The sequence below is a fragment of the Leptosomus discolor genome, chromosome 4, assembly GCF_034619465.1.
Source record: "Leptosomus discolor isolate bLepDis1 chromosome 4, bLepDis1.hap2, whole genome shotgun sequence".
In the NCBI taxonomy this organism is placed as follows: Eukaryota; Metazoa; Chordata; class Aves; order Leptosomiformes; family Leptosomidae; genus Leptosomus; species Leptosomus discolor.
The window spans coordinates 27,246,630-27,272,620 of record NC_141394.1 but is presented as its reverse complement, the minus strand read 5'-3'; the positions used below and the strand labels follow the sequence as shown (position 1 = coordinate 27,272,620).

General features: G+C 39.7%; 1 protein-coding gene across 1 annotated transcript; it reads right to left on the bottom strand.

Annotated features, from left to right (window-relative positions):
• Window positions 1–569: 569 nt before the first annotated feature.
• Window positions 570–24,175, bottom strand: LOC104340702 (radial spoke head protein 4 homolog A). Its single transcript, XM_086464794.1, has 8 exons — window positions 24,143–24,175; window positions 8,068–8,087; window positions 6,770–6,916; window positions 6,035–6,266; window positions 3,656–4,411; window positions 2,426–2,555; window positions 1,492–1,609; window positions 570–825 (listed from the first exon to the last, which is right to left on the bottom strand). Exons 1-8 carry the CDS (start codon window positions 24,173–24,175, stop codon window positions 570–572), a joined length of 1,692 nt encoding a protein of 563 aa, XP_086320920.1.
• Between the last annotated feature and the right edge of the window lie 1,816 nt (window positions 24,176–25,991).

Below are 25,991 nucleotides of genomic sequence, written 5' to 3'. Positions count from 1 at the left end.
CAGCGGCTGAGCCCTCCCGGGACACCCCCGTCTGTGAGGAGCCCTGCGATGGTGCCGCCCAGGGCTGCGGGGCCGGGGGGGGGGCGGCCTGCGGGCGGCAGCCGCCCGCTGCGGGGGTGCAGTGGTGGGGGCGGTGGGGCCTGTAACTCAGTAAGCTGATTACTGAGGTTGAGTCGCGTGCTTTCACACATAAACGTGACATTGTCGTGTAATTAAGTTTATTTTTTTTGGTTTAAGTAAAATTTACGTAGGTGTTGCAGTGCGGGCTAGAAAGACGAGGTGGGCCGTTGGTGGCTGGCGCTTCCTTGGCGCAAAGCTGGGTCGGTATTTGTCTGCTCTTCCAAAAAAAAAAGGCTGATGGCTTCCAGCGAAAGCCGTGCGGAATTCACGCGAGCGCGGGGCGGCCCGGGGGGCGGGAAGGAGGGGAAGGAAGGGAGCTGCAGAGGGGAGCCTACAGTAATCAAGGGGCACGCTCCAAGTGCCTTTCATTTAAGGTCAACGAGTTAATGACTAATTTATGAAAATACTATTCATGTTTAAACTTTTAAAATAATGTTTTCCCCCGTATTTTAATCATCATCCTCCTCTCCATCATCCTCCTCTTCATCATCCTCAACATCTTCCTCATCTTCCTCTTCCTCAGCTGCAGCTAAGGCTTCTTCCCTCGCAGCCTGGAAAGCCAGTTCCTCTTCCAGGGTGGGGTCTCGTGTCTCTGTGATTTCAGGCCCGCTGGGGTATTCTGCTTGCACTGGCGGAGGCAGGGCGGGAGCGTGGTTCTCTGGGCTGTATTTGTGACCCCAGCCAAAGTAGATGTTATCAAATTTCCTGAGAAAGAAAAGTGAAAGATCACACACTCTCCCCCTGACAAAACGTCAGTGCACATATTGTCAGGCTTCCTCACTTTGCGGTGCAAAGAGCCACTGTGGTGCAGACATCCGGTAACAGAAGTATTTAAAAGACCACCCCTCTTTTTAACTGCTGTAACTGTTCATTAATTATCTTCCACTTAAAAATCCCCAGATGCTAAAATGATGGAGGCTGTCCTCTGTCACTGCACTGTGTTGCCATACGACTCCAACCTCACACGGGTAACCCAGCACTGTTTCTGACACCAACTCCAGGGCCCATTTAAAAGCAGGTAGAGGTAATGCCTGTACCATGTGTGGTGGAAACGAATGAACATTAGAACCACAGGTTGTGGCTGTTTCGTAAAAGCTGCAGATGTTTTAAATCAAGGGCTGTGCCCAAATACTAACTGGACGTTTACAGCCATTATCATCATACTAGCTTTTCCAATGATTACTCATTTTCGGTCTTAAATACATACTTACCGTTGCTGTGCACATTTAACTGGCCTTCTCCATCAGTCTCGGGAATAGTTAGAATTCAGTCAATGAATTAATAACAAAGCAACATTGACTTCATCAGACAGGTATCTGCGTTTAGCATATACAGTCTGTGCTGTAACCCTGTCCACAGCTGCTCACCTACCTGCCAGATGCAAAGGCGTATGCCCCGGGCCATCGGTTAGACTGGAGGACTGCCACGGCGTATTGCGGGATCAGGTCTGTAGACAGCTGAGCTGTCCAGGCAGGGATGTCTTGAATTCCTGGAAGCAGCCAAACACACAGAGTCTATGAATAAATTGACTTTTGAGCCTCTACAAAATACTATGGCTGAGCTACAAGACATCCACAGAATTCAAGTAATGGTTGCGTTGAGCTGCGGGTTAGAAGGGACGGAAGTCAGAAACAATAAATGTAGGCGCTCTATGCAGACGGGTGGTTTGGAGGTACGGGTGGATAGCCCAGGAATGCTAATGGAGCCACACCCAGAAACGATCCTGCTCCTGAAATACAGCGGTACGCACCGCTGTTTCTTTTGTTGAGGACTTTTTATCACCTATGGATAAATTATGTAGTTATATTTCACCTTGATCAAAGAATGGAGAGTAGGAAAATAATTTTATGTTGATGTAATCTAATATTCAGGTCCCCATATTCCCATGATTTGCTGCAGCAATATGCTACAGGGTCTAAATTCTTATTTGTATATCTATGCATGTATGTATGTATATATATTTATTTATTTACACGTGCATACACCTTGGTTTTGCCTAAAAAGGTGATGGAAAACCAGCTGAATGTATTATATGTCGTCAGCTGTCTCGAACTCGCAGTAGCCTGACAAGTCTGAGGTGTTTTTTCCTTTTATTCTCAACATGATTGTTTACGAGTAAACCAAATTATTTCAGTTTCAGTGTCAATAGTGTTAACCATTTTGCTTTTGATCAATTTTGTAAAAGCCTTATTCTACAGGGGCAAACTATATTGCTCCATGAAGCATCAGAGTCCTCTAACTTCAGATATTTACTACCTAAATGCCAACATTCCTAGCGGAAGCCTTCACATTCCATGAAGAATACCTTCATCTTCAGAAACTGGAGTGAGAAGAGGTGGTCCTATTTCTTGCTGTAGTTCATCTGGCTCCTCTGCTTTCTCCTCCTCCTCTTCTTCCTCTGATTTTTGAAAAGGATTAAGCCAAACACAGCGACCCTGTAATTGATATGGAAAAATAATAACCACATATAACGATCACTGAAAGCGTGCAAGCCAGTTAAACCAATTGGCTCAGGCACATGCACACACAGTTAAGGGGGGGCGGGGGGAGAAAAGAAAAATATATATCCCATAACTGGTGTGTTGGTGGCAGAATATTGTATCCTTTTGGCGGAGCGTTCCCTATATCCCTCATTCCTCCCTCATCCCTGCTGACTGTTTCAGGATAACCTTACACCTCTGGCAAAAGCTTTTTATTGTTCTGTAGTCTCCAGTTCCTTGCCAGTTTGGTTTATATCCTTGCCAGATTAGCAGTTACTGCAATCTAAGAGGCTTAATTTACGGGCTTTGCCCTTTCCTCTTAAAGTCTGCCTTGTTACTTTGCCACTAGTCAGAAGAACATAACAAAATGTTCTTAAGATTCTAATGCATGTAGATTTTATTTTTACAACTATTGTTTTGCTGGTAATAATTTTAAACCTTATTTCCTACCATTTGCTGTTATTTTACACTGTCATTCTTGAATTGGTAGACTGGCCAGCAAGTCATCCAGCAATGATCATCAAATTAGTAATACCTCTTTGCAGCGCTAGCCTGGTATCACAAGCCTTTAACCTTTCTCATTTGCATGTTTTACAGCAGAAAGTAAGCAACAAAAAACAAACCAGAAGAAAACAAATAAGTTCCATTTAGGGTATGATCATAAGCTATCTGCATGTTAGCATCCTACCCAAGAGAAGAGAATTTAAAACATTTTTGTCAAATAAGGACTTCAAAATCAATGTCCTAACACCATACTGTTATCTAAAGATAGGTTTCGATCTCAAGAACACACCATTGAAAAATGTACTAAACCTAGAAAGTCTCTAAATATATATATATATATAAAATATATGTAACTATGTGTAACATATTTATGTATTATATATTATATATTATATCAAATATATTTTCTGTAGAAAAATATTGCAGTCCAATACCATTTCTGGTCAATAGCTCAAAAGTGCAGGTGAGGACTGTCATTTACATTCTGAAACCCTACAAGTACCCCAGTGTGAACGGTATCCGAGGTCGGCGTGAGCTCTGCCGGAACATACCTGCTCTAGAATGCTCTGTACGTGGTGTACCCATGTGGAGAGAGAATCCACCATTTCAGCCACAGAAAGAGGCTGAAAATCAGGGTTTTCTTCGTAGGTATCTCTTCCTCCGCCCCCCTCCTCTTCTTCGTCTCCTTCCTCCTCTGCAAACTGGTAAAATCCAATGGGAGAGATCTGGGTTCCTGCCGAGATCCGAGCTATCTGTGCACGCAGGTAGTTGGCCTCATTTCCAGGGAAAGGAGGAAAGCTCACAACAGGGGCATCCAGCCTACCAGTGAAGAACTTCTTGATTTTCCTGGCACAGACAATCTGGGCTGGCGTCACCGGAGGCAACTTCACCCAGGGCTTGCCTGGCTCATTACAGACAAAGTAGACATATTTATTAGCCCCAGTCCCATTTTCTTCCTTTGGGATGACAGGTGGGGGCTCATAGGTGGACTTTGGTGGTTTGTCTTCTTTTTCTTTCTCCTCATCTTCGTCTTCAACTTCACCCATCCCTTTCCCTCCTTCCTCAATAATGTCTTCCTCTTCTGCTTCCTCCTCCTCTTCCCCCTCATGGAACTGTACTTCAGCTATAATATAGTTCATCTCCAGGCCCAAAATTTTGCCCCAGAAGCGACAGGTCTGGATTGGCTGAACACTAATTAGTTTTTTAAGGGCAAGGAATATGTGATAGGATTCATCTTTGCTCAAGCCAATTCCAGCCTGTTCAAAATAAAAGGCTGTTTCCATCACATTAGGTAGAGGAGTCTCTCCCTGGGAAAGAAGATCCGGAGTTAGAGCTGAAGAATAGTACAATTATCTACTTGAAAAATTAAACGTGTTACCCACTGAACGTTATACTTCACTTTCTTTTGTGCTACTCATTCTCTCAAAGTGCTTTGCAGACATTCATTCAGTACATCTTCCACTATCATTAGAAAAATTAAAAATACCATTTTAAGGGTAAAGAAGAGAACACAGATGAACTGCAGCTTTTAGAATACAGGATTTCAAAATTCAAACTCCTAATTACTGCAAAAATAGGGAAAGTCACACAGTCCTACAAAGGACTTCAGTGCTAGGGCATGTCAGCTGTGTAAGAGGCCTTGATGCCTGCAAACACTGTCAGTGTGCTGCCTTGTGTTTGTGGCACGCCTTAATTTGGGGTAAATATAATACACATTTTATATATTTAGACACCAGACCAGCAACACTTTGCAGGAGTGAATCTTGTTCTTTTGAGAACCTTGGCATAAAGTTCCCCACATTTTTAAAAATACTGGGCCCTGCTCTTACCGAAGTCCATACTAAGGCTCCAGCTGGCTTCAGTGGAAGCAGAAATAGGCCAATAATTATTTCGTGAAGTATTTCCATTTGCTTTATCACCCTCCTCATTTCATGGGGGTAGGTGATTATATCACACAGAAAAAATATTAGAAGTTGTAGGGTAGGGAATTTGGAAGAAGTAGTGCTAGTTTCACATGGAATTTCTTTGGCCCTTCCACATTTCTTATATCAAAGCAAGATAGACAGGCATATGAAAAATTCAGAATACCCAACTTTTTTCCATTTTTACCATCGTATTCTGTTACTGTAAAATAACAGGCCATGGAAAAGAGGAAAGACTCTCTTCTGTTAGTATTTGTATTCTGCAATGGCAATTCATTTGAATATATACTGGTAACTTCATAGGAAAATCAACATCTTGGTGATTAGTTTCCCTTGGTTATTTTAAGACTTCTCTTAATTTTTCTTGGGGTACAAATGCTGCTGCATATAAGCAGATGAATACTGGAAAATCCTGTTTTAAGAAGTGACTTTTCAATTCTAATCGTTCTTCATTATAACCATACTGTTTTTTTTAGTTGGAGAAGGACAGACTGGAAGCACAGCTAGAGCTGGAAGGGTTACAAAAATCTCCATTCGCTATTTTACAGTAGCAGCTGTGCACAATATTCTCAAACTGGTATCTAGAATTATGGTCACTTTAGGTAAAAAAAATGTCACTTTTAGATAAAAGAAAGAAATCTGGATGCAATATTCCATGCTGAAATGGCATATGGGAGATACTGTAAACTTTACTTTCTGATCCATCATCTCTAGAACATCTATGATTTTAAAGGCTCAGGATATAAGATTTACTACAAGAAAAACTCTCAACTAAGTAACCAGATGGGTTTTCTTCTTCACAACTAGACATAGGAGCCACTCAGCTATGAAGGGGGTACATGGTACTGTGGCTGCAATTATTTATATGATCATGAGATAGATATATATATATATATATACATACTGTGAAGGAGACCACAACTTTCTGCCTTCCTCCTTTCCCTTCCTGCCATCCTCCACCTATTCCCTGGTATATATGATAACTGTTTTTCTTTGATAATAACTCACTATGTCTTCTTCTAGTTCTTCATCTCCTTCTCCGTTTGCCTTGAGGAACAAAGCTTTACGCTGTTCTGCAGCTTCAAATGTTGGAAGAATCTCATGTTCATCTCGAAGAGTGTCCATTTTTTTCTGAAACTGAGCCCACTTCACATCCTTGCTGATGTTCTCAATTATGTCTACTGCATTTGTGGGCTGTTCATCCAGGATCTTTGTTAGCATATTAGCAAGATGATCATATCTGTCATATAAATGTAAATATTATTGGCTTACTATACAAAATTCTTAGAATATTATGTTTTTTAATATCAAAAGTAGAAGCTAATCACCTGGAGCTTTGGGGAAATAGTTGCAATAGTTAGATAAAAGGGGATCATGCAGCATTATGGGAAATTAGACTTGCAACCAGCCTGGTTATAATATACTTAGGAGTAGTCCCATATTCCATTTTCGCTATACACCGCACCTGCCTCAGGAGCTGAAGCTGAATTTAAACTTGCTCTTAATCAAATCGATTTCCCTTTGAAATCTATGAATTCCCTTAGGAATTCTGAAAGACGTTGGACACACACAAGTATCACATAGCGATGAACTATTGCATTTATAACGTATTCTCCCGTTCTATACATACTTTCCTGGTATCCCTCCCCTTCTTAACATAACCCTTTGCCCTTTTACCAACACTACTTTTCTCTCCACTCATACTTCCTATCCTTTTCAATTGTGCCCCGTTTTCAGACTTACAAGTTCAGGCCAGATGTTGTGCTGCTCTTCAGTAAATAGGCTTTTGCATTCTGAATTGCCAGCATTCGGGATTTGGGGTCGGGTAACTGGTCATCATACGGACTGAATCCTGGCTGATAAAGACCGTAACCTGGTTCGTGTGGCTGATAGGGGCCATGCCCATGTTCATAGGCTTGATAGGGATCTCGTCCTACCGCATGGGTCTGACTGGCACTTTCTGGTTCCTGTGCTTGGTAAGGGTCTAATCCTGGTGCATATGACTGATACATGCTTTGCCTTGCCTCCTGTGCCTGATGAGAGGCTTGTCCCAGGGGGTATCTCTGGCTGATGTTTATTTCTGGGACCTGTAGCTTGTAAGAGGCTTATTCTGCTCCCCGTGGATGACAGAGGTGCTGAACTGGGGTCTGTGGTTGATACGTTGCTTGTCCTGGTGCATCCGTCTGGCCGACACCTCCTTTTTAGTTCTGTGCTTGGGAGGAGTCTTGGTGGGGTGCTGGTGACTGATCAGACCCTGGCCTTACCCCTTGCCGTTCATAGGAAGCTGGTCCCGGTTCCGACTGCCGAGGCTGGTGGGGGTCTCGTTCAGGCTCAAAGCCCTCAAGAGGCGGCTGCCCGGGCCCGCGCTGGGTCGGGTGCGAAGCGTAGGGCTCGGGCCGGTCGGGGCTGCCTCCGGGCCACGAGTGCTCCCCGAGGCCTCGCTCTGGGCCTTCCCGCGGGACAGCCTGGGGCGGGCGCCGAGCTGCCCCTCAGCCGCCCTCGGCGGCGCTCGTCGCGTAGCAACGGCGGCCGCCCGCGGGGCGGAGCGTCGCCGCGGTAAACCGGCCGCCGCTGCCTGAGGCGCCTGGTGGGGCGGTGCCGGGAGAGCTGGGCCCGCAGGCGGGTTTTCTGTCGGGACTCGGCGGTGCCACCTGCTTGCTCCCCCCGTTCGGGACGGGGCGGCGGCGTGTCTCTCTGCAGCCAGGCCCTTGGGGGAGCGGTCGGCGGCACAGCGGGGCTGAGGGAGGCCGTGACGCCGTTGGTGGAGCCGCTCACGCCGGGGCCGGGCGTTGAAACCGTTGGAGGCGAAGCGGAGCCCGTCGCGGGCGGGGCGGCCGTCGGCGCTGCCGCAGCCGGCGCCTCCCGCCGCCCGGCGGGCAGGGCTGTGTCCCGCTTGCGTCGCCGGGCGCTGAGGAGCCGCCGCTGGCTGGGAGAGCGAGCCGGTGTCTGAGGGGGGCCGCCGTCCCCGGCAGCTGTCCTCAGCGCCGGGCGGGGGACGCAGCGGCTCCCTGAGGGGGCTGTCGGTTTGGGCGGGCCCCAGGGGAACGTCCTGCGGGGCTGGCTTCCCTCAGCCCGACGGATGCGGAGCGTTTGCTGCGCGGGAAACCCCAGCAAGCTGCCCGAGCTGTTACCGCTTGCTTTAGAGGCGTTTTCAAGCCCTACTTGTTTGCTTTCATCATGACCCCCAAGCCTTGAAGTGCTGTTAGTATTCTTAAACGTTTGTGGTACAAGAATCTTTTAGATCTCTGCTGAGAGCAGAAGAATGAATCTTCAAAAGCTTATCTTTGATGTAAAAATAAATAAATGACATTCATTTGCCTTCACTGCTTTCATTGCATGCGGTAGAAAATCTACTCAGTTTAATCTTCTGCACTTTAGTCGGGGTACATTATGCCATTGCCACAAGGTGCAACGTTTTTCCCTTTTAGAAGGAGAAAAATGTTGTGAAAATTTCATAATTACTTTTTCAAAAAATTGTGTTCACAGATCCAAGGAAAAAAGCAGATGTAAATTAAGTTGGAATGAAAGTGTTCTGAAAGAAAACAGTTTTGTCATATGATGCTGTCAGTGTTAAGGAGACAGCGGGCTATAATGTGAGTAACTTCTGTTTGCAACAGTATTCAAACACTAAAATGTGAGGGGCAAATATCACATTACAGAGGAAGAACCTGCTAACTTCTATTAATTTGGTTATTTGATATTTGTTTTATAGAAATGTAGTAGCACAGTGCTGTATGCTTTTGTAGTCTCATCAGGTATGATGTGCTGCAGTGCTATCTACTTGAACAGATACTCGAAGTTATGGTAATATCCCGAGCCCTCATCATGTCTCTAAAATTTGCTCATGTGAATTGCCTCCTTAATTGCTCATAATTAAGTCAGTGTAGAGCTTTTACTGTTTGAAGTTAAACACATACGTAGTACCCAACAAGGATGTTCTGAAACAAATATATGGAGCAAATGAGTTTGTTTGTTTGTTTGTTCGTTTTTTAAAAAAGAGTTGCATTTTAGCGAATATCTATACCTGGCCCTGTCAAGGGTAACTATCAAGTATTCTCTTAACAATTCAACAGGGAAAATAATATTGTATTAGGGTATCCATCTGAAGAGGTTGGTGCCATACAAATCTCAGCAAAATGCCCTCTTAAGGTTTTAAGTTCTGTTAAATAAAGTAGTGCAATACCTGAACTGTAAAACATACTTCTCTGTCATTGATGGATCACTTAAAGTAACTTTTAAAAAATGTGGTTTATTTTGGATAGTTTTTAGGAGTAACCAGAAAAAAATCTTAGGTGAGGCATTGCAAATTTCTGTCAAGTTCCAAGAGAGTAAATGCCAAAAGTATCGTTGAGGAATCTGGCCTATTCTGAAACAGCAGCAAGCCGTGCATTTCCACATCCTTTGCTAGGCAGAGCATTTATATGGAGAATCAAAAAGTTTCTGTATTGCGTTCCTATGATTCCAACAAGTAAGACAATATCATAAAAATGTTACTTCTGCTGGGTTTTGACTTGTAGAGGTTTTGTTATTGACCTACTGATCTTTGCAAGGAATGTGCACAAGTTCATTTCGCAGATGTGTTTGCAGAACTTACACTTTGACTGCAGAGGGCGGTACAGTACTTGCAAATTACTTGTGAATTCCTTTTTATTTGATATCCATATTTCATATTTGGAGGAATAACTTGATTTGTTTAGTAATTAACTTCTATAAAAATGTATAGAATTATCTTTCTACCTGTGATGTTTTGTGAAGCAGCTGCTCAAGAAAGGGCAACTGCTTTATCTATTCAGTCTTGTTCAGCAATGAAAGAGAACACCAGGGGCAACTATATTGCAATTATATAAGTTAGGACACATGTAAAATGTACAACGGCTCAGGGAAAAGAGTACCTCAGTGCGGAAGGATGTTTCAGCAAGATGCTGTGATGATCTCTTCTTGATACAGAAAAGTAGGAAATGGATATATACAATATTGCTGCACAATCTTACTCTGATGAAGGCTGTCAGCAGCATGGGTTGATTAGCTGAGCAGTAACTAAAATCTTAATGTTTCTCTTTCCATAGGCGACATGTTAATGGTTTCTATTGCCTCTGCTGTGTCCAGGTAGCAATGGTCTCTTGTCCTATGGATTTGAGTTTGCTTTTCAGTAGCCCTTTTTTTCAAATTGAACTCTTGCATGTTGCTGATTACCAAGTGGAGATCCAAAGATGGTATAAAATGTTGCATGTAGAACTGGACATCTGTTGCATTTCTTTACAGTTTTATTGTGAATTTTGAACGTGCTTGCACTGGGAAGGGAATGACAGGCAACCTGAATGGAGTTTCCCATTTCAAGTGGTAATCCTTCTGTGCTCTGTTAATTTCTGCGCAAAAAACTATTGAATTGGAAAGCCCAGACTCAGGTCCCATGTGTGTCTTCCTAGAAGGCCTCATCGCCAGACTAGTAAGTAGCAGCTGTAACTACTGAAGTGAAGCTGCTCTTTACTGTGTAGCAGGCAAGGCAACTTTAGCTGGATTCCAGCCTGTGCTCTAGGAATCAGGTGCTATTGCTCTCTGTGCGAAGCTTGTTCCGGCAAGCGGCTGCCAGGTGTGCTGTCAGCTCACTTGAGAGGGAGGCTGGCTGAACAGGAGCCAGCAGTGTACTCAGGTGGCCAAGAAGGCCAATGGCATCCTGGCCTGTATCAGGAATAGAGTTGTCAGCAGGAGTAGGGGGGTGATCATTCCCCTGTGGTTTTAATTGTGTAACTGAGTTTTCTCTTTTACCTCTTTTTTTTTTTTTTTTTTTTTTTGTAACCCAGAGAGGATCAAAATGTGTTTCTGCATCCCTTTCAGAATGTAGTTTTCCATTTGATTGAAATTCTTCTTTTTATGTCACTTCTAATAGCAATTTCCTGCTAAATATCTAAATAAGGGCTTGTGTATATAGAAACAAATACTATTCTGTGAATCTTAGTGTTTATTGTGCAGAGACAAATAGTGGCTTATACAAGATCTCCTTAAAATACGGAAGTGGCTTTTTTTGGTTAGTTACAAGGTTATCACTGAGTGATTACTGCTGGTGTGTCTCTTTCTTCTTCCATAGGGCTTGATTCTTTTTGCTTCTTTGTGTTATATGCTGAAGTAAAAATGTTTTCCTCGGGTGGTCATAGACGTTAGAACAGTGCTGGCAGTATGCGATGCTTTTCTATGAGGTGATACTATTGGAAAGCTGAGAGATCGTCATCCTTCTGCAGCGGGCTGATAGGAAGTGCATATGGTGGTCTGAAGAGAACAATAATCATTTTTGGAGATCTAGTGCTGGCTTTTGCTCTTATTGAAGTCAGTGGGAGTTTTGCTACTGACTTCAGTAGAAGTAAGATTAGGTCCTTTGTTGTTTTGTTGTAATTTTTCGTCATAGGCCAGGTTATGTGCTGAGAGATGAACTGATTTTAGGCCTGACTTATAGTGGAGAGTTACTGTGGTTAAGGCTGAGCGTGAGTTTGCATCCTGACGTGTGAATTCTGTACTTTACATTCTCTAAGTTCCGAATTCACTGTGAGTTACAGGATAATGTTCAGTAGAAATTTAACTATAACTGTGTAGTGGCAGCTGGTGTGGACCAGCAAAATGTCAAGGGTGTAAAAAATTTTATATCACCTGGTAATCTGAGTGCTAACTCTGTGTTATAAACAAAGCTTTTGTTCAAACTATGTTGTTACAGTGACATGGTGAGGATCTTTGTTAGGAGAAGTGCAGGAAATTGAAGCTGATCGTTTTTCAGATACTGGAATGTCATGTCTTTATGATTATGATTTCTGTTACTGAAGGTGATGGTGTTTCTCTGGTTTTGGGCACTGTGTGACTGACTAAAAATTGCAGTGGGCATGATTACTGCTTTTTGGGTGCTGTATCTCTATAATTTATTATAATTTTCATTGATGTTGGTACCTGTCAGTACCATCAGAGTGCTATTTATGAGGACAAAGCTTATTTTTCTGGCAAAGAGGGTGTGGCAGTTATGCATCTTTTAAATACATGCTGGATTTACCTCGTGTCAGCCTAGGCACTTCATGCTGGTGCTCAGAAATGTCCTTTTCCTACAAGTCTGTTGCAGTGGCAGATTTCGGAGGCTGTGTGATGTGATACTCGCTAGGGTGAGATGAAGAGCGGTGGTGATCCATGCTGGCACATTACAGCTGTGACAGAGTTCAAGTGGGCCTGGTTTGGATCCTATGTAGGGCCAGCTCGGCCTCTGTTACGTGTTTTTGTTGACTCATGCAGAGAAATCTGAATGACTGTGTGGGACAGTGACTTCTCTTTAAGAGGTCTAACTATACACAATTGTGTGTTTCTATACTATTCTCATCAACCGAATCTGTTTCAGTGGCTCATGTTGAAGATATAGGAATTTGTTCCTCAGAGCTGTGTAGATTCTGATGGCTGTGGTGTTGCAGCCGAGGAAAAACTGGCTGTTGCAGTTTAGGATCTTTGATTGCTGCAGCAGTGTTACCAGCTGGCAGTAGTGTGGTGAAATAAGCTTCAAGTACCCTCCTCTGTTGCAGGCTCATAAAATCTTAACAGGCATGTTTCTTCTTGCTGTCAGTCTAAAGCTCTCCTTTCTTGAGGGACAGAGGGGTGAAAGGGAGGGCAAGTTTTGTTCAGTGTAGAAATTCTTGGGGATTTTGTTTATGTTAATATTTGATTGTGACCGTTAAAATGGAACAATGACTTATTATCGTTAATAAAAGGGGGGTTCGCTTTTCACTTTCCAGATCTGTAACCTTTACTGTATATCTGAGAGTGATAAAACCTTTTATTAGATACTGCATTTCATTTACAATGTTTATATGCAGTGGTTTTATTCTTATGTGAAGCTGAGCAAGTGCAATCACTTCAAGAGGATTATAAACTTTAGTCAATTCGTATTTTGCTTTTCCCTAGCTGTGTGCGTTGTAGCACTTCTCATTGTAGAGAGAGTGGATTTGATAATTTTTTTCCCTACTGTGGTAAACTCTCTAGCCTGCAGCAGCAGTGTAAAACAGGGTATAATGATTCAGCAGTATTTTACAAAACGTGAGGAAATAAAGAAGAAGACCTGACATTTTGCCCCTTCAAATGATTAGAAGGACTATCTGAGCATATTCTTTGCTGTTTATAAGATACTTAGAAAATAGATACTCTAAAATGAAATTCCTTCGGAAATGTAGGTGGCATTGTTTTCACTGGGGGCTCTGGAAATGGCTAGGAGGTTTTGTGGAACTTAAGGATATACAGAAGAAGTTTCAGTATTTTGCTAGGATTAGTTGTACATGTAAGTTCATGCTTAAATTCTTTACAGGAGGAGCTTGCCGTGTTAGACTTAATAAATATGAAATTCTGCTCAAAACTCCATCTTTATCTTGCAGTCCTGTCAGAAAATCCACGCTACTGAATATCACTTTTAAAAAATACAACTTTTCAGGCCATGTTTTTCCAGGAATGTCCAAGGAAGTTGTCCTATATTATGCTGTTTTGACTGTGTGGTATGTAATAATTGACTTCTTTGAAGATAGCAGTATGCTCGGAAACAGTGTGTTTAGTTTGTATCTACTAAGTTCATAATGCAATTGCACTCTTCATTTGAAATAATACTCAAAGTGTGATAGGGAAGCAAGCTTATGAAGCTCACTTTGTGTTGATTTTCATAAAGAAAAATCCATCTTTATTATTGTAATTTCATGAAATACAGTTAGATCAATCATTTTCTCTGGAAATAGTTTCTCTAAGTTCAAATACCCTTTCATTGTAAACTCGACATCTAGGTTCTGCCTCCATTGTTGCAGATAACTTTGCCTCATTTTCTTTTTCCATAGATGTAGAACTTCCTGTAAACAACCTTATTCTAGGAACAAACGTGCACTTGAAAACCAATTTTCTTCTTTGTTTTCCTCTATTGTTTTGGATAGGGCTTCTATTTTCACTTAGTCTCCATGTCTTTTTTTGTATCTATGAGAAGCATGACAAAAACAAGGCAAAAATTTGCATCAGCAATCAACAGGCTATATTTAGGTGAAGTAAACAGGAGTACTTATGAAGTGTCTTGGAGATACGTTTGCCCATATTTTGTATTAGTAACTTTGCAATATCACTAGATTTTTGGTGCAACAATTTCTGTCCTATTTTACATATAAATAAGTTTTCCATGGAAAATATACTATGAATTTAGATGGTAGAATAGATTCTATTAGTTTGTGTTTTTCTTGCAAAATATTTATATAACCATTGTAAACAATGTCTTGCTCACCTGCTGTTTGAAACTTGCTTCTCTCTTCTATATTTTGTTGATGAAAACTGCTTCTTTAGCAGTCAATGTTAAGAAATTGTTCAAAGCATCCGTATTAAACCATAAATTTATTTGTATTCCTATGTCAAAATATGAAAAATGTCATGTCCATGCAAGAAACTGTAAGAACTCTTAAAAGGTGCCCTTAAGTATGTAAAATATAGGGGCTATAACATTTTACTTTTAGCTGTCTGGAGTGAGCATAAGAACTCTTTGATGCTTAGAGTTAATATACATAGTGTAAAATGTTTGGAAGTGAAACAGACATGGTACTCCATGCATTGAGCAAGGATTGCTTAGCTGAATGATGTGGAAATTCTGTCATGATATGCTGTAAATTATGAGTGTCTTCAGGCTTTAGTCACGCTTCTCAGCACTGAAAGGGGTCATGATTATAGATCTTCTACTGAAGGACAGAGCAACTTCCCCCCTTTTCCTTCACTGTTCAAAGAAATAAGTAGGACTTGTTTTCTAAAGAACAGCTGCTGGGAACATACACCCCTTATACCAGCCCAGGTAGAACTCAGGAGGGGAGAGACCTGAATTCTACTCCCTTCAGGCTAAGATTCAAATCATATTCCCTGCATCTTGAATAAGGGAACTGGGCCTGTCTTAGGGCACTTGAGTACACTACAAAATTCTACTATCCTTTTCCTAGCTTAATATTCAAAGTTGTTTTTTTTTCCAATCTTTTATAAAGCAAAATCATGATCTTGGAGCACAATCAACGAGTGATTTCTAATACAGTCAATAAAAAGATGAAAACAATTAGAACTAATACTTTGTAGCCAACATTAGTTTTCCAGGATAGAGTAATAACTGTAAGAAGAAAACATGGGTAGCAGAAAGTCAAGATATTAAAATAATTCACGATAGAGCTGGAGACTTCTCTTTAAAGAATCTAGGTCCAAACACCATCTGTTAATCAGATAGTGGTTTGCTTCCTGAAGTGACGGTAATTTCATTCAGAAAGCCAAATTCCATTGTGGAGTTAATTAGTGAAATTCCCTGTACCTCAGTGAGACAGTTATGGCTCAGACTTCTGTCTGTTATGAATCTGCATTGTGGGTTTTTCACAGAAGGACATACTAAGTTTATGCAATAAAAAAAAAATAAATTACTTTTTGCACAGATACAAATAAGTATAAAGCAGTAAGAAAAATGCTTCAAGTTTTAAAGAACAAAAAAATGCACCCAAGCTTCTTACTTAAAAGGTGGTGTATTTACAGACTGAAAATAAATTGTAACGGGAAAAATTTCAGCAGGCTTAATAGGCCTACCTGTTTTGCATTTCCACTCTTCTTGACAGCTCATGGTATTTTAGGTTGAGATTTAATAAATATTACTCAGTGTTGTGAGCTACTGCTTTGAAACAAACATCAAAAACTTGGGTGAGTAGGTGTAGCTAGTTTGCTATTGGTATTCAGTAACAATGGCTGTGGAATTCTGAGCTAACTAACAGGCTTAATTATGTAGAATTTGACTTTGGATTTGCTTCCCTTGAGCCTGAAGACACACCTTGTTAACATTCTTCTTTCTATGGAGATTAAATAGCATCCCTTTCGTTTCGTTACCAGATCTGTGAATGTGGTAGCTGTTAGAAAAGAGACACTTCCTCATCCGGAGATCTGAGAGTAGCTCTGACTCAAAACTTCTTTTAATACATAATCCAGAGTTTGAACTTCATTTAAATGATGTATAGACCTTGTATTGGTCTCTGTAGGATGGTTAATTCAACAATTCTTGCCAGGTATTCTTAACTTTTCACTCTGTGTATATATTCAACAGTTTTGTGATCAGAAAGTTAACTTTGAATAGTTAAGCTGATAGTAAAACTACTGGATTATTGTGAGATTGCTCTCAAAAAAATCAAGTCCCATTTTAAATCATATGTTTTGTTGCCTTTCTCTTCATTTGCTTAATACAAATTCTCAACAAAAATGGGGGAGAAAAAAAGGTTTCTAAATAGAAGTATTAGTTGATTTTTAAATCTCTTAATCTTCAAATTCTTACGGAGTTTCAATCTGTATTATGAAAACACAGAAATCCAAATGTAAAAGGAATCAAGAAACAGTAACAGCAAAACTTAACTCAAACATCTGCATTTTTTTAGGCGCTTTTGGGAAACAGTGTAATTTCTGAAATTCTGGACCATTTCCAGAAGTTGCATTTCTTGCCTAAGCCTTATCTGTTCCCTTTTTTAGTTGTGGTGGAAGGTTTGTTTTGGAAGCTGACACAGGAGACATAAGTGTATTGTGCATATGCAGCTGATATACTGTTCATTTCCTCTAAGCATGTGCTATAAATTCATTTACCTACCACCAATCTTTCATTGCAGCTCTTCCTCCTGAATGTGGAACTTGCCCTTCAGTGACTTTGAAAATTCATAACTTAGGGTCTATGAGCTCTGAATAAATTAACACATTCACCTGGGGTGGGTGAGGAGAGGAATGAAAGATTAATAATGAATTTCCTGCTAGGGAGAACTCAGCTACTGAGTCTCTCCCCCATCCCGCCGCGAGAGCAATAAAGTCACAAATTAGCTTTTGCCTTGTTTTGAGATTTTTAATGTTTTGGTACAGTGTTAACAGAAAAGTCATTCAGATAATGCAACAGTTCTCATTCCAGTTTAATTATACAGAGTTACTGCCTGAATTATGGGACAAAAAGAGCACTTTTTAGCAAAACCACTTCTAAATGTGTCACTGTTTGAAGGTCTTGTGTTTAAGTGAATCCACATCTGTAACTATAAAGAATGTTTATTTTTTATTTTGGACAAAGATGGTGATAGGAAAAGAAATAGTCATAATACTGACTTTTGAAATGGATACAAAAAAAGCGTCTTCACAACTGGTTCTGAACAGTTGTATTAGAATCCGTGAAATTATATGGTTTGCTAGCTGAAAATCTCTATTGTGGTGTCTGTCTCTTGATATTTCTTGATGCTGTCTTACTATCTTCTTCCCTTCCAGTTTCCTCTACCTGTTTTAATTCCAAAGTGAAGGAACAGGAGTGTTTTGAGATGAGCAGATAAGATTAAATTGTCAAGCTGATGGACCTTCTACTAATCAACAAGTTGATTAGCTCTCAGGAAATGCAAATGGGTTTGGCTAATAATATGCCAGGAAAACACCATGCCTAAAATTCAACACTTAAGGGTAATATTCATTACACTTGTAGAGGTACCACTCTTGAAAGAGGTTGGAGTTGCAGTAACAATAGCTATGTTCCTAAAAAGGATTTCCTGAATCAGAGCTTTCTGGATAAACAGTAACAAGACAAGAAGCTGATGTTGTTCTAGAAGGCTTCTGAGACCTAGCCCAGAAAGGCGTACAACATTTAACAGGCAAAATCATGCTAAGTTTAAAAAAAAAAATGAAAGAAAAGACCTGATCTGACTCTCTCACTTCAGGTTTATACTTTTTTAGTTCCCATTGGCTAGATTCTTTCTGGCTCTGAGATTCAAAGGGAGGGCAATGTATAAAGGAGCTAAAAGTTGTGGAAAACATTTCTCTAGTTAGATGCAATGTGTTTTCAGGAGTGTGAGTTTCATCTAGTAATGCATTTGTTTCTGTAAACAGGCACTAAAGAGAAGAGGATTTAGAAGCAGTTATTGCTCAATGATTGGAGAATATGATTTCTCTGTTGTCAGAAGTAATAGAGGGTCTACCATGCGTGCTATATTATATATAGGCACTGAAATCTGTTAAATCAGTAGGCACACAAGAGTAAAAAATGGAAGGGAAACATTAGCTTTCTTACAGTTATTTCATGTGTTTCATCTGAAATGTGTAAACTTTGCTGTTCAAACAGTACCTCAACCTTCCTTTAAATGCTACAACTGCTTTCCCTCCATTATTTTATATATCCTAATGTAAACAACAATTAACAACCTCCCTCCTGCCTCGTTTATTTATGTTTAACAAGTCATCAATCTGAATTAACAGCAGGAGACTTCATGCCATTCATGTATTTTTAACAGATGTGTTCATGTAATTCTGTGAATATATTTGGCAAGGCAGAGAATCTGCTGTGATTCACCAGTTTCCTGCGAGAAGACTTGGGGCACACATCATCTTAATAAAGCATTGTTGTTTTAGACCTCTGTCACTTGCGATGAAGTTAAGTAACAGTTCATTAGTTTCTATTTATCAAATACTTGTGCTGATAGAGGTTTTTAATTTCATCTATAAGCAGGGCCTTTAAATTCTTTCTTGAAATATTTTTTTTTTTTGCTAATACCTTTAGGGGATAGAATGAAAAATACTTTAACAAATGCATAGTAAATAAATTGTATGACTCCCAAAATTCAAATGCCACAAATCAGCTTGTCTGGAGTATTCAATTTTCAGTTAATACACTCAATAAATGTAACAGGGATTAGTTACCTGAGAGAATGGCTTGTTATGGATTGTATAGCAGCGTTTATTTTAAGTTTTTTATTTTTATTTTTTAGCCAATGAGAATGTTTGCCCATGCCGTCTACCCATGGCTTCATTGTATTCACTTTTTTGTGTTTCTCTAACATTGGGCACTGCCTATTTGCTTTATGTGAAAGAGTTGTATCTACGGCAGCAAATCTCGTGCTTTATTTATATAGATTTGAATCTCTAAACATGGTGGAGTGTGTAGAAGATTGGTTCTAGATTTGAAAATGTGGGCTGATTCTGGTGTGGCTGAATGAGTTTTGTAACTTGAAAACAGATCTAAATGAATGTTTTGAGCTTAATCCTTCCACAACTTGTAAATAACGTACACCAGTGGCAGCATTTGCTCACTAGCTGATTGGATGTCACAAATGTTGTTGCTATAAATCCTCACCAGTGGACAGTTCAATCAACCTCCTAGAAAGAGTAGATAAGATTTCCTCAAATGACTTGACAGTTACATATTTATGGCATATAATCTATATGCCATCTGATAAGACAAGGGTGAGAAACAAAATGAGAGAAAGATTGGGGAGGGGGTGTTTGTAACTAATTCACTATTTAAATATTTTGTTTTTCAGCAAGCTGAGTTGCAGAAGTTAGTAATATTTCTTTAAAGATTAATTTGTGAACTTTGTATAGGAGCACTTAAGAAAACTCTGTAGCTCTTGAGGAGCTACAAGAACAAGCATTATTTCTCACATGGCTGTGTGCAAAGTCAAGGAGTTCTTTCCCTTCTGTCATTAGGTATTTGTGTCTTGTGATTATGAGTATATTTGATATATATATCAAAAATATATATATTATTTTTTGCTGCTAATATGCAAGCAAATGTGAACACTAGCCCATGTCTTACTTGTAGAGAGCAGGAATTCATCCTTGCAACAGCTGCTGTGGTGACTGGCATCTGTGTTAGTGTGTGGGCTTTTCTTGCATCACACTTGTGTAATTATGGCAGGAGCAGTTTTAGTATGGCTTAGAGCATAAATATTCCAATAAACTCAGCTTCTGTTGTGGAAGAGATTTTATATTTGAAATCTATAATTTCTGTCACTTGTCTGAGTATTTCAAATGAAATTACTTTAATCTTGGGAGTGGAACATCATCACAACGCAAGAATTGACTCGGAGGTTAGATGGTCAATGTTTCAGGTGTCTTCAAGTCTAATTGTTCAGAGATACTGTAGCCTAATGTGAAGAATAGATTGTTACCCATGTGTTAGATGTAATTTCCATTCCTTGACATGATAAACTTCTGTGATTAGAAGCATTTAATTTTTTTTTTTAATTATTATTTTATTGGATCAAAGATTACAAAAGCTAGTATTGCACTGAATGCAGTTCCACTGGCTCCAGTGATTGGTCTTTTAGGAGGGGCTCAGGCCAAGAAGGAGGAGTGCAACTCTGCACGTCCTATGTGGTAAAAAAAGAGCATAAATCTCATGCTGGGCTTTCAAAGGTGAAGGAAGTGTCTTTTGGTTGTCAGATCCTGGATTTGTAGTCTTCCTGCCGAGGATGTAATAGCAACGTTCCCTAACAGTGTCCAAGCACCTCCACTGACTATTCTTCTTTTGAGGGAAAGAATCAAGACTTTGCTTTTCAGCTTTAAAACTTTTTTTTCTCTTCTAAAACTCACAAAGTAAGCATGAAATCTTACTCATGGCAATCATCTAAGAGGTCATAAAACTGAATCATTGACTTACAATACTGGGAACTATTTTGGATCAGTAAAACTATTTTGATAAGCAATTAAGCAATTGCCTGCACAGTTATACTAATGCAAAGCTGCTTAGACATATTAAAACAGTGATGTGGCAATGCTATTTAGGGTCATGATAATATACACAGTTTAACTCAAGGGGGACATTAATGGGGAAAAACAAGGTGCTACAATATTTGGAGGCCTCTCAGACCTTTGTATTCCCATGCCGATATTAGCATTGACCATCTGGAAGGGTGAAGTGGCTGGAACTCTACTCTCTGCTACCTGTTTTTCCCCATACCATATGAAGTTTCTTAAATAAACAAATGAAAAACCAAATCATGATACTGCTTTAGGCAGATGGGCCAAGCAATAGTACAGTTTTACTAGTAAAAACTATATTTAAGAATTATTTCATATGTATAGAAAAGCTTGCATAAGTTATCAGGCAAGAGCTGTGCTGATTTCCTGTAGCGGTGCACTCTTGCCCATGAAGAACAGCTGTTGTCTGAAGCTTGCCACTTTCCTTGGTATGGTGAGATATTTTGTTTTCTGCTGCAAGCCATGAATCACTGTGGCTGTTGGGTGTGTAGATGGCTGGTCATCATTGTTACATGATCTTTAGACAAAAAAATCCCAAATTTGATATGAGCCACTTGGCACAGGAAACTGATAAAGTCCCAGTCATTAAGTGTGCAAGGTATATGGGATGGCAGTGATAGGTAGTAGCCTTCACCACTTACAACTTGTGAAAGGAGTTGGGATGAATAGCACAGCTGAGCATATGGAGTATCCAAAAGACCTTGCTAAAGCCAAAGTACCTATATATCAGCTCCAAGGTTTCTAAGTGCTCAGTGCCAATGGTAAATTAATTGTGTATGCCGTCGTTCTTTAAAGCAGACATTAGGCCACACATATATTGTGGATGATAATTTATTAAACTTAGCTGCTTTTAAATAAAAATGGTTCTGTGCAATTTGTGATCAACGGGGTTTTTTTGTTGATATTGATATGCTTGGATCTGACACAGTTATAAGTAATTCAGCTTAATTAGAAGATTTTTTTTTTTTTTTCCTAATTCAAAATGGAAGTGCTTTCAAAATTGCCATTTAATGAAAATGGGATTAGATCATTTTGGGCCTGTTTCATTCCTTAGTTTTTACTCAAGTCAAAATAGTTAATGTCTGCATCTTCTCCCAAGAATGAAGAGGTACTGCCTGTGTTTAATTAGTGTAAATGTAAACTTTGTAATTAAGTATTGTTTAGGCATTGCATGACAGAATTATGGTTAACATTTAACGTAAACCCAGGACAGAATATCTTGGCCATCAACTTTTTCCGTTTAATCAAGGACAAATACTCCTTTTGGATGACTTAAAGGAGAGTTAGCAGGAGAAAATGGTCTTAATTTGTCCTTACGTGACATGTGACTATATGTGGATAAAAGGAGTAAGGGTACTCCCTTACTAAAGACCGCCAGAGACCCCTGAAAAGAGGAAGACATGTGCAGAAGGATTTGAAGAAGGGCCAAGAAGAAGGATCTGGCACAGTTATGTAATCTATGTAGATGAGAATGAATGTGTATTAGATAGGCAGAATATGTATGAATTCAGTGTATAAATGTGATCCACAAGCCGGCATTGGGTGTGCTTGATTTGTGGACAAATTTTGAAGTGTTCATTGATCTCCTTGAGTGAAGTGATGACTGCTGTTTGAGTTTATGAGAAAGTTTCAGGTTATAGGAAAGGTTACTCCAGTTTGCCAGAAGCAAATGTTTGAATAGTTGTCCCAACTGGAGGCAGCCATTCGATGTCTTGTTATCAGAAATAGGTAAATTCTGCAAACTCACATTTAGGATTTCATTTCAGTTCGGTTAAAAGATGCATATTAGCCACAAAATCCAAATCTCAATTTATATTCCAAACTCTCTCTAAATTAAGGATTATTCTAATGAAGCTGAAATTGTACTATTAGAATGCTCTTTGGTATTGAAATAAACAGTTGAATTTAATGTGCTTAAGTCCTGAGCTTACAGTGTTTTGGTTTTGCTGTTTTAGAAAAAGATTAAATTTCCATTTCCTTCCTACTTTCTCTTTTTCTGTATGTAAGCTTTTTTGCAGGTGTTTTGGTAGCTCCTGCTTGTGGTACTAATCCTTTCTCATAGGCTTGGCAGTCGAGTCTTGCTATGTTCATCACACTGAATTTCTCAGCATCAGCTAAATTTAATCACTCCCCTGAGCTGAGATGGAAATTGAACTTGCCTCCAGCACACTTCAACTCAGTAAATACTGATGTGATAGGAGTGAGAAAATGAAAAAGGCTGCAAAACCCACTGCCCATAATCCCTTAATCCAATATTAAGGATCCTGTGTTTGTCTGTACAAATATTGAATACTGTCCAAGAACATGAAAGAAGCAGTTCAGCATTAAAAGAGATGAGCACTGTTCTTTCTGGGGACAATATTAGGAAAGGAAATGTTTTTCTTCCACAAAAATTAGAGAGGTGGGTGGCCAGATGGCATTTATTTGTACCATTATGGTATGAAAATTTATTTGATAATTCCATCGTAGTCTTCCTTTCTTTGGCCCACAGCTATCTTCTGGTTAGATAACATGTGCCTTCTGACATTTACAATTGGTTTGAGTTTTGAGTTTGAATGATCTGGCTATTTCCTTTTCTTACCCATGTTGGTTATAGTCTTTCAGCTTAATTTAGAGCCTTAATTCTGCACAGGAGCTGAGGCGGAGAGAAGAGGGACAAGAAGAGAAATTTTGTTGACGTTAGGAGATCAACTTTTGGGCAGATATTTCACATTTTTATCCTAATGCAAACTCAGCTTCTCTGCTCTGCTTGTGTTAGAAGAAATCATGAGAAACATGAAGATTTGTTAGGTAAAATTATGAAATGAGAACGAAGCCCCTAAATGGATTCCGTAAACCAACCAAGAAATTCTGAAATTACTGATCACCCACCTAATTTCATAACTGAATGTTCATGTACCTGAGGATGAGTTGGAAGTAGCTTTTGCCAGCCATATGATGATCCTAAAATACTACAAGTCTAATTCTACGCTCATCTGCCCAGACATTAATCTGGAGTAATTCTGTTGAATAGAGTCTAGTCACTGGAGTGGCACAAGCATGAAAGTGATTCAAGAAAGAAAAGAACTGGCTATATATTAGAGATCCTACTATGTTTCCTCTTACATCAGTGTATTTATAGTGGAGGGCATCTTTTTGCTCTGAGAGTGGTCTAGGAATGCAAGGTATGTTTCCATTGCAAAGATAACCTGTGTATATGGCTGGAGATGCAATTCTTTCTCTGGGGATGTAACCTCTAATTCTTTTTCCGGGTTCTTCAGAGAACCTTATTTCCCTCACCTTCTGTCAAATACTGGAGAAGATTTGTCCATGGTTTTCCATATATTTTTTTTTACCACAAAGGGAGGTTTGAAGTTCATTCAGGCATCTCTGAACAATGGGCTCTTTTCATTCAGGAATGAGGATTCTGGCCACATGTCAAGTTAATTCATGACAAAGTTAAATCCATATTCTAACCTGCAGGTCACATGAAGTTAGGATTAAAAGTACTTCCTTAGAGTTTTTCTGTATCTTTTATGGATGTTTGGCATGTAGGCTGAAGTCTAAGGCTGTCCTGGAGCCTCTGTACTTGCAGAGACTTACCTTTTGTTTTGCTTTTAAAATCTCAGGCCCCATCTGTGCCTATGAATTTCAGCAATGAGTTTAAGATAAATCTGTTATAGTCAACTCTGGCATAGCTAAGATTCTGATTCTAAATTGGTGTAGAATACAAGAACAGTCAGAAGATCAATATAGAAAAAAGCACCCTCTTCCTATAATTAAAAAAAAAGAAATCCGTTTTGTGTATGTTCTTTTTTTCTTTCACTCTTTTCCCAGTGAGACCTCATGGAGGACTTCAGTGGAGGGAAAAAGTGCAGTTATTTTCTGGCTTTGGTATAAGGTAAATTTTGAACTGCTTTACTCAGTTTTCTGCATGTATGGGACAGTAACCCGAAAGCCACACTGAGAAATGACGTTAAGTGTTTGGTGTGATTTTTTTCACCCATAGTTTCAATTCTTTCCATGCACACTTTAGTTCTGAATCATTTTTTCAGATCTTTTCTTTTGGTATTATGGATGCTGACATCCTTCACAAACACACTGGATTTGTTAGAATGCTGACTGAAAGAAAACAATTCTTAAATTTTCCTGAGATTCACTAACGCAATCTTTCAGGTTCCAAATTCTTTTGGTTACTTGTATGATTTCAAAGCTTTTGATAATTAAAATTTTTTTTTTTTTTTTTTGAATTGTGAAATCTTGCCTTGTGTCCATTATGTTGTCTCCTTCTTAGTTTAGGGAAATTGTTTGTAGTAATGGATTTTTCCACAGTTCAAATTTACCCTAAACTACACAAGTGGGTTTTTAGTTCTGGTACATCATAGTGACTTTTTAGTTGAACAGCTCATAAGCTTCTCGTCCTTCTTGCTGCTTTCCTTGAATGTGAGAGATACACTGTTTTAATGCTCCTCGTAGGGCAGTGCAACATGCAATTTCTGATAGCACAGAAGAGCATTGAACATTTTTTGATACGTAGCAATTTTAAAAATGTAGTTTACAGCTAAATGAGTGATTAGTACTTCTAGTGAGAAAGATAAGAGCATCATGAATTCCGTCTCTTCAAGACTTTTGAGGAAGGCTTTGCGTCTGTAAGGTCTAGAGGTATGTACAGTTGGAGTGGCTGTGGAGCAAGATGTATGAAAGCTAGAGTTCAGATTTGCAAGATGCTAAGTGCTCTGGTCTTAATCTAATACACTAGTCTGTCCATGGCATAATTTGCCTTGAGATATAATCTCACCCCATATGTACTTCAAGCTGTCCAAAACAGTATACTTCAATGAGTGCGGCTCTGAGCCTGAGCCAATAGCTCTGTTCAGGACTATACTGCCTATGGTTAAAATCTTCACCCACACAGCTACATATATTACGACTGGCTGCATATAAGCAGAATGGCCCAGAGAGCAGGTAGAATGTCAGCCTGTGAGAGATCAGTCAGACACCCCCTCACTCACTTAAATTTAAGCATGACAATAATTCCAGTGAAGCAGCATACTGCAGTGAATGTATAATGTACCACCATGAATATAGGTTTTGAGCGTTTCACTAGAGTAGTCATAAAGAACACTGGACCCAACAGGGTCATTCTCCAGTGACTACCTTGTTTTGTTTGCGTGGGTTTTGCTCTCTCTTCCTTCCTATGTAAGTAAGTCAGTCAGCCTTTTTGCAGAAAGTGGTTATTCATCAAAAGGACAGGCAGGGTAAAAATTTTATCGATATTTGGTTGCTAGTCTACCTATCCAAATAAAGCCCCATATTTCCTATGTTATCAGGAATCTTGCTCAATCCTTGATCATTGTTTTTGTTGTTTCTTATGTTGAGATAAAAATGCTGTAGGTATATTGTACTTGTTATCCATTATGCACTATACTTTATACTCCATCTTTTCCTACAG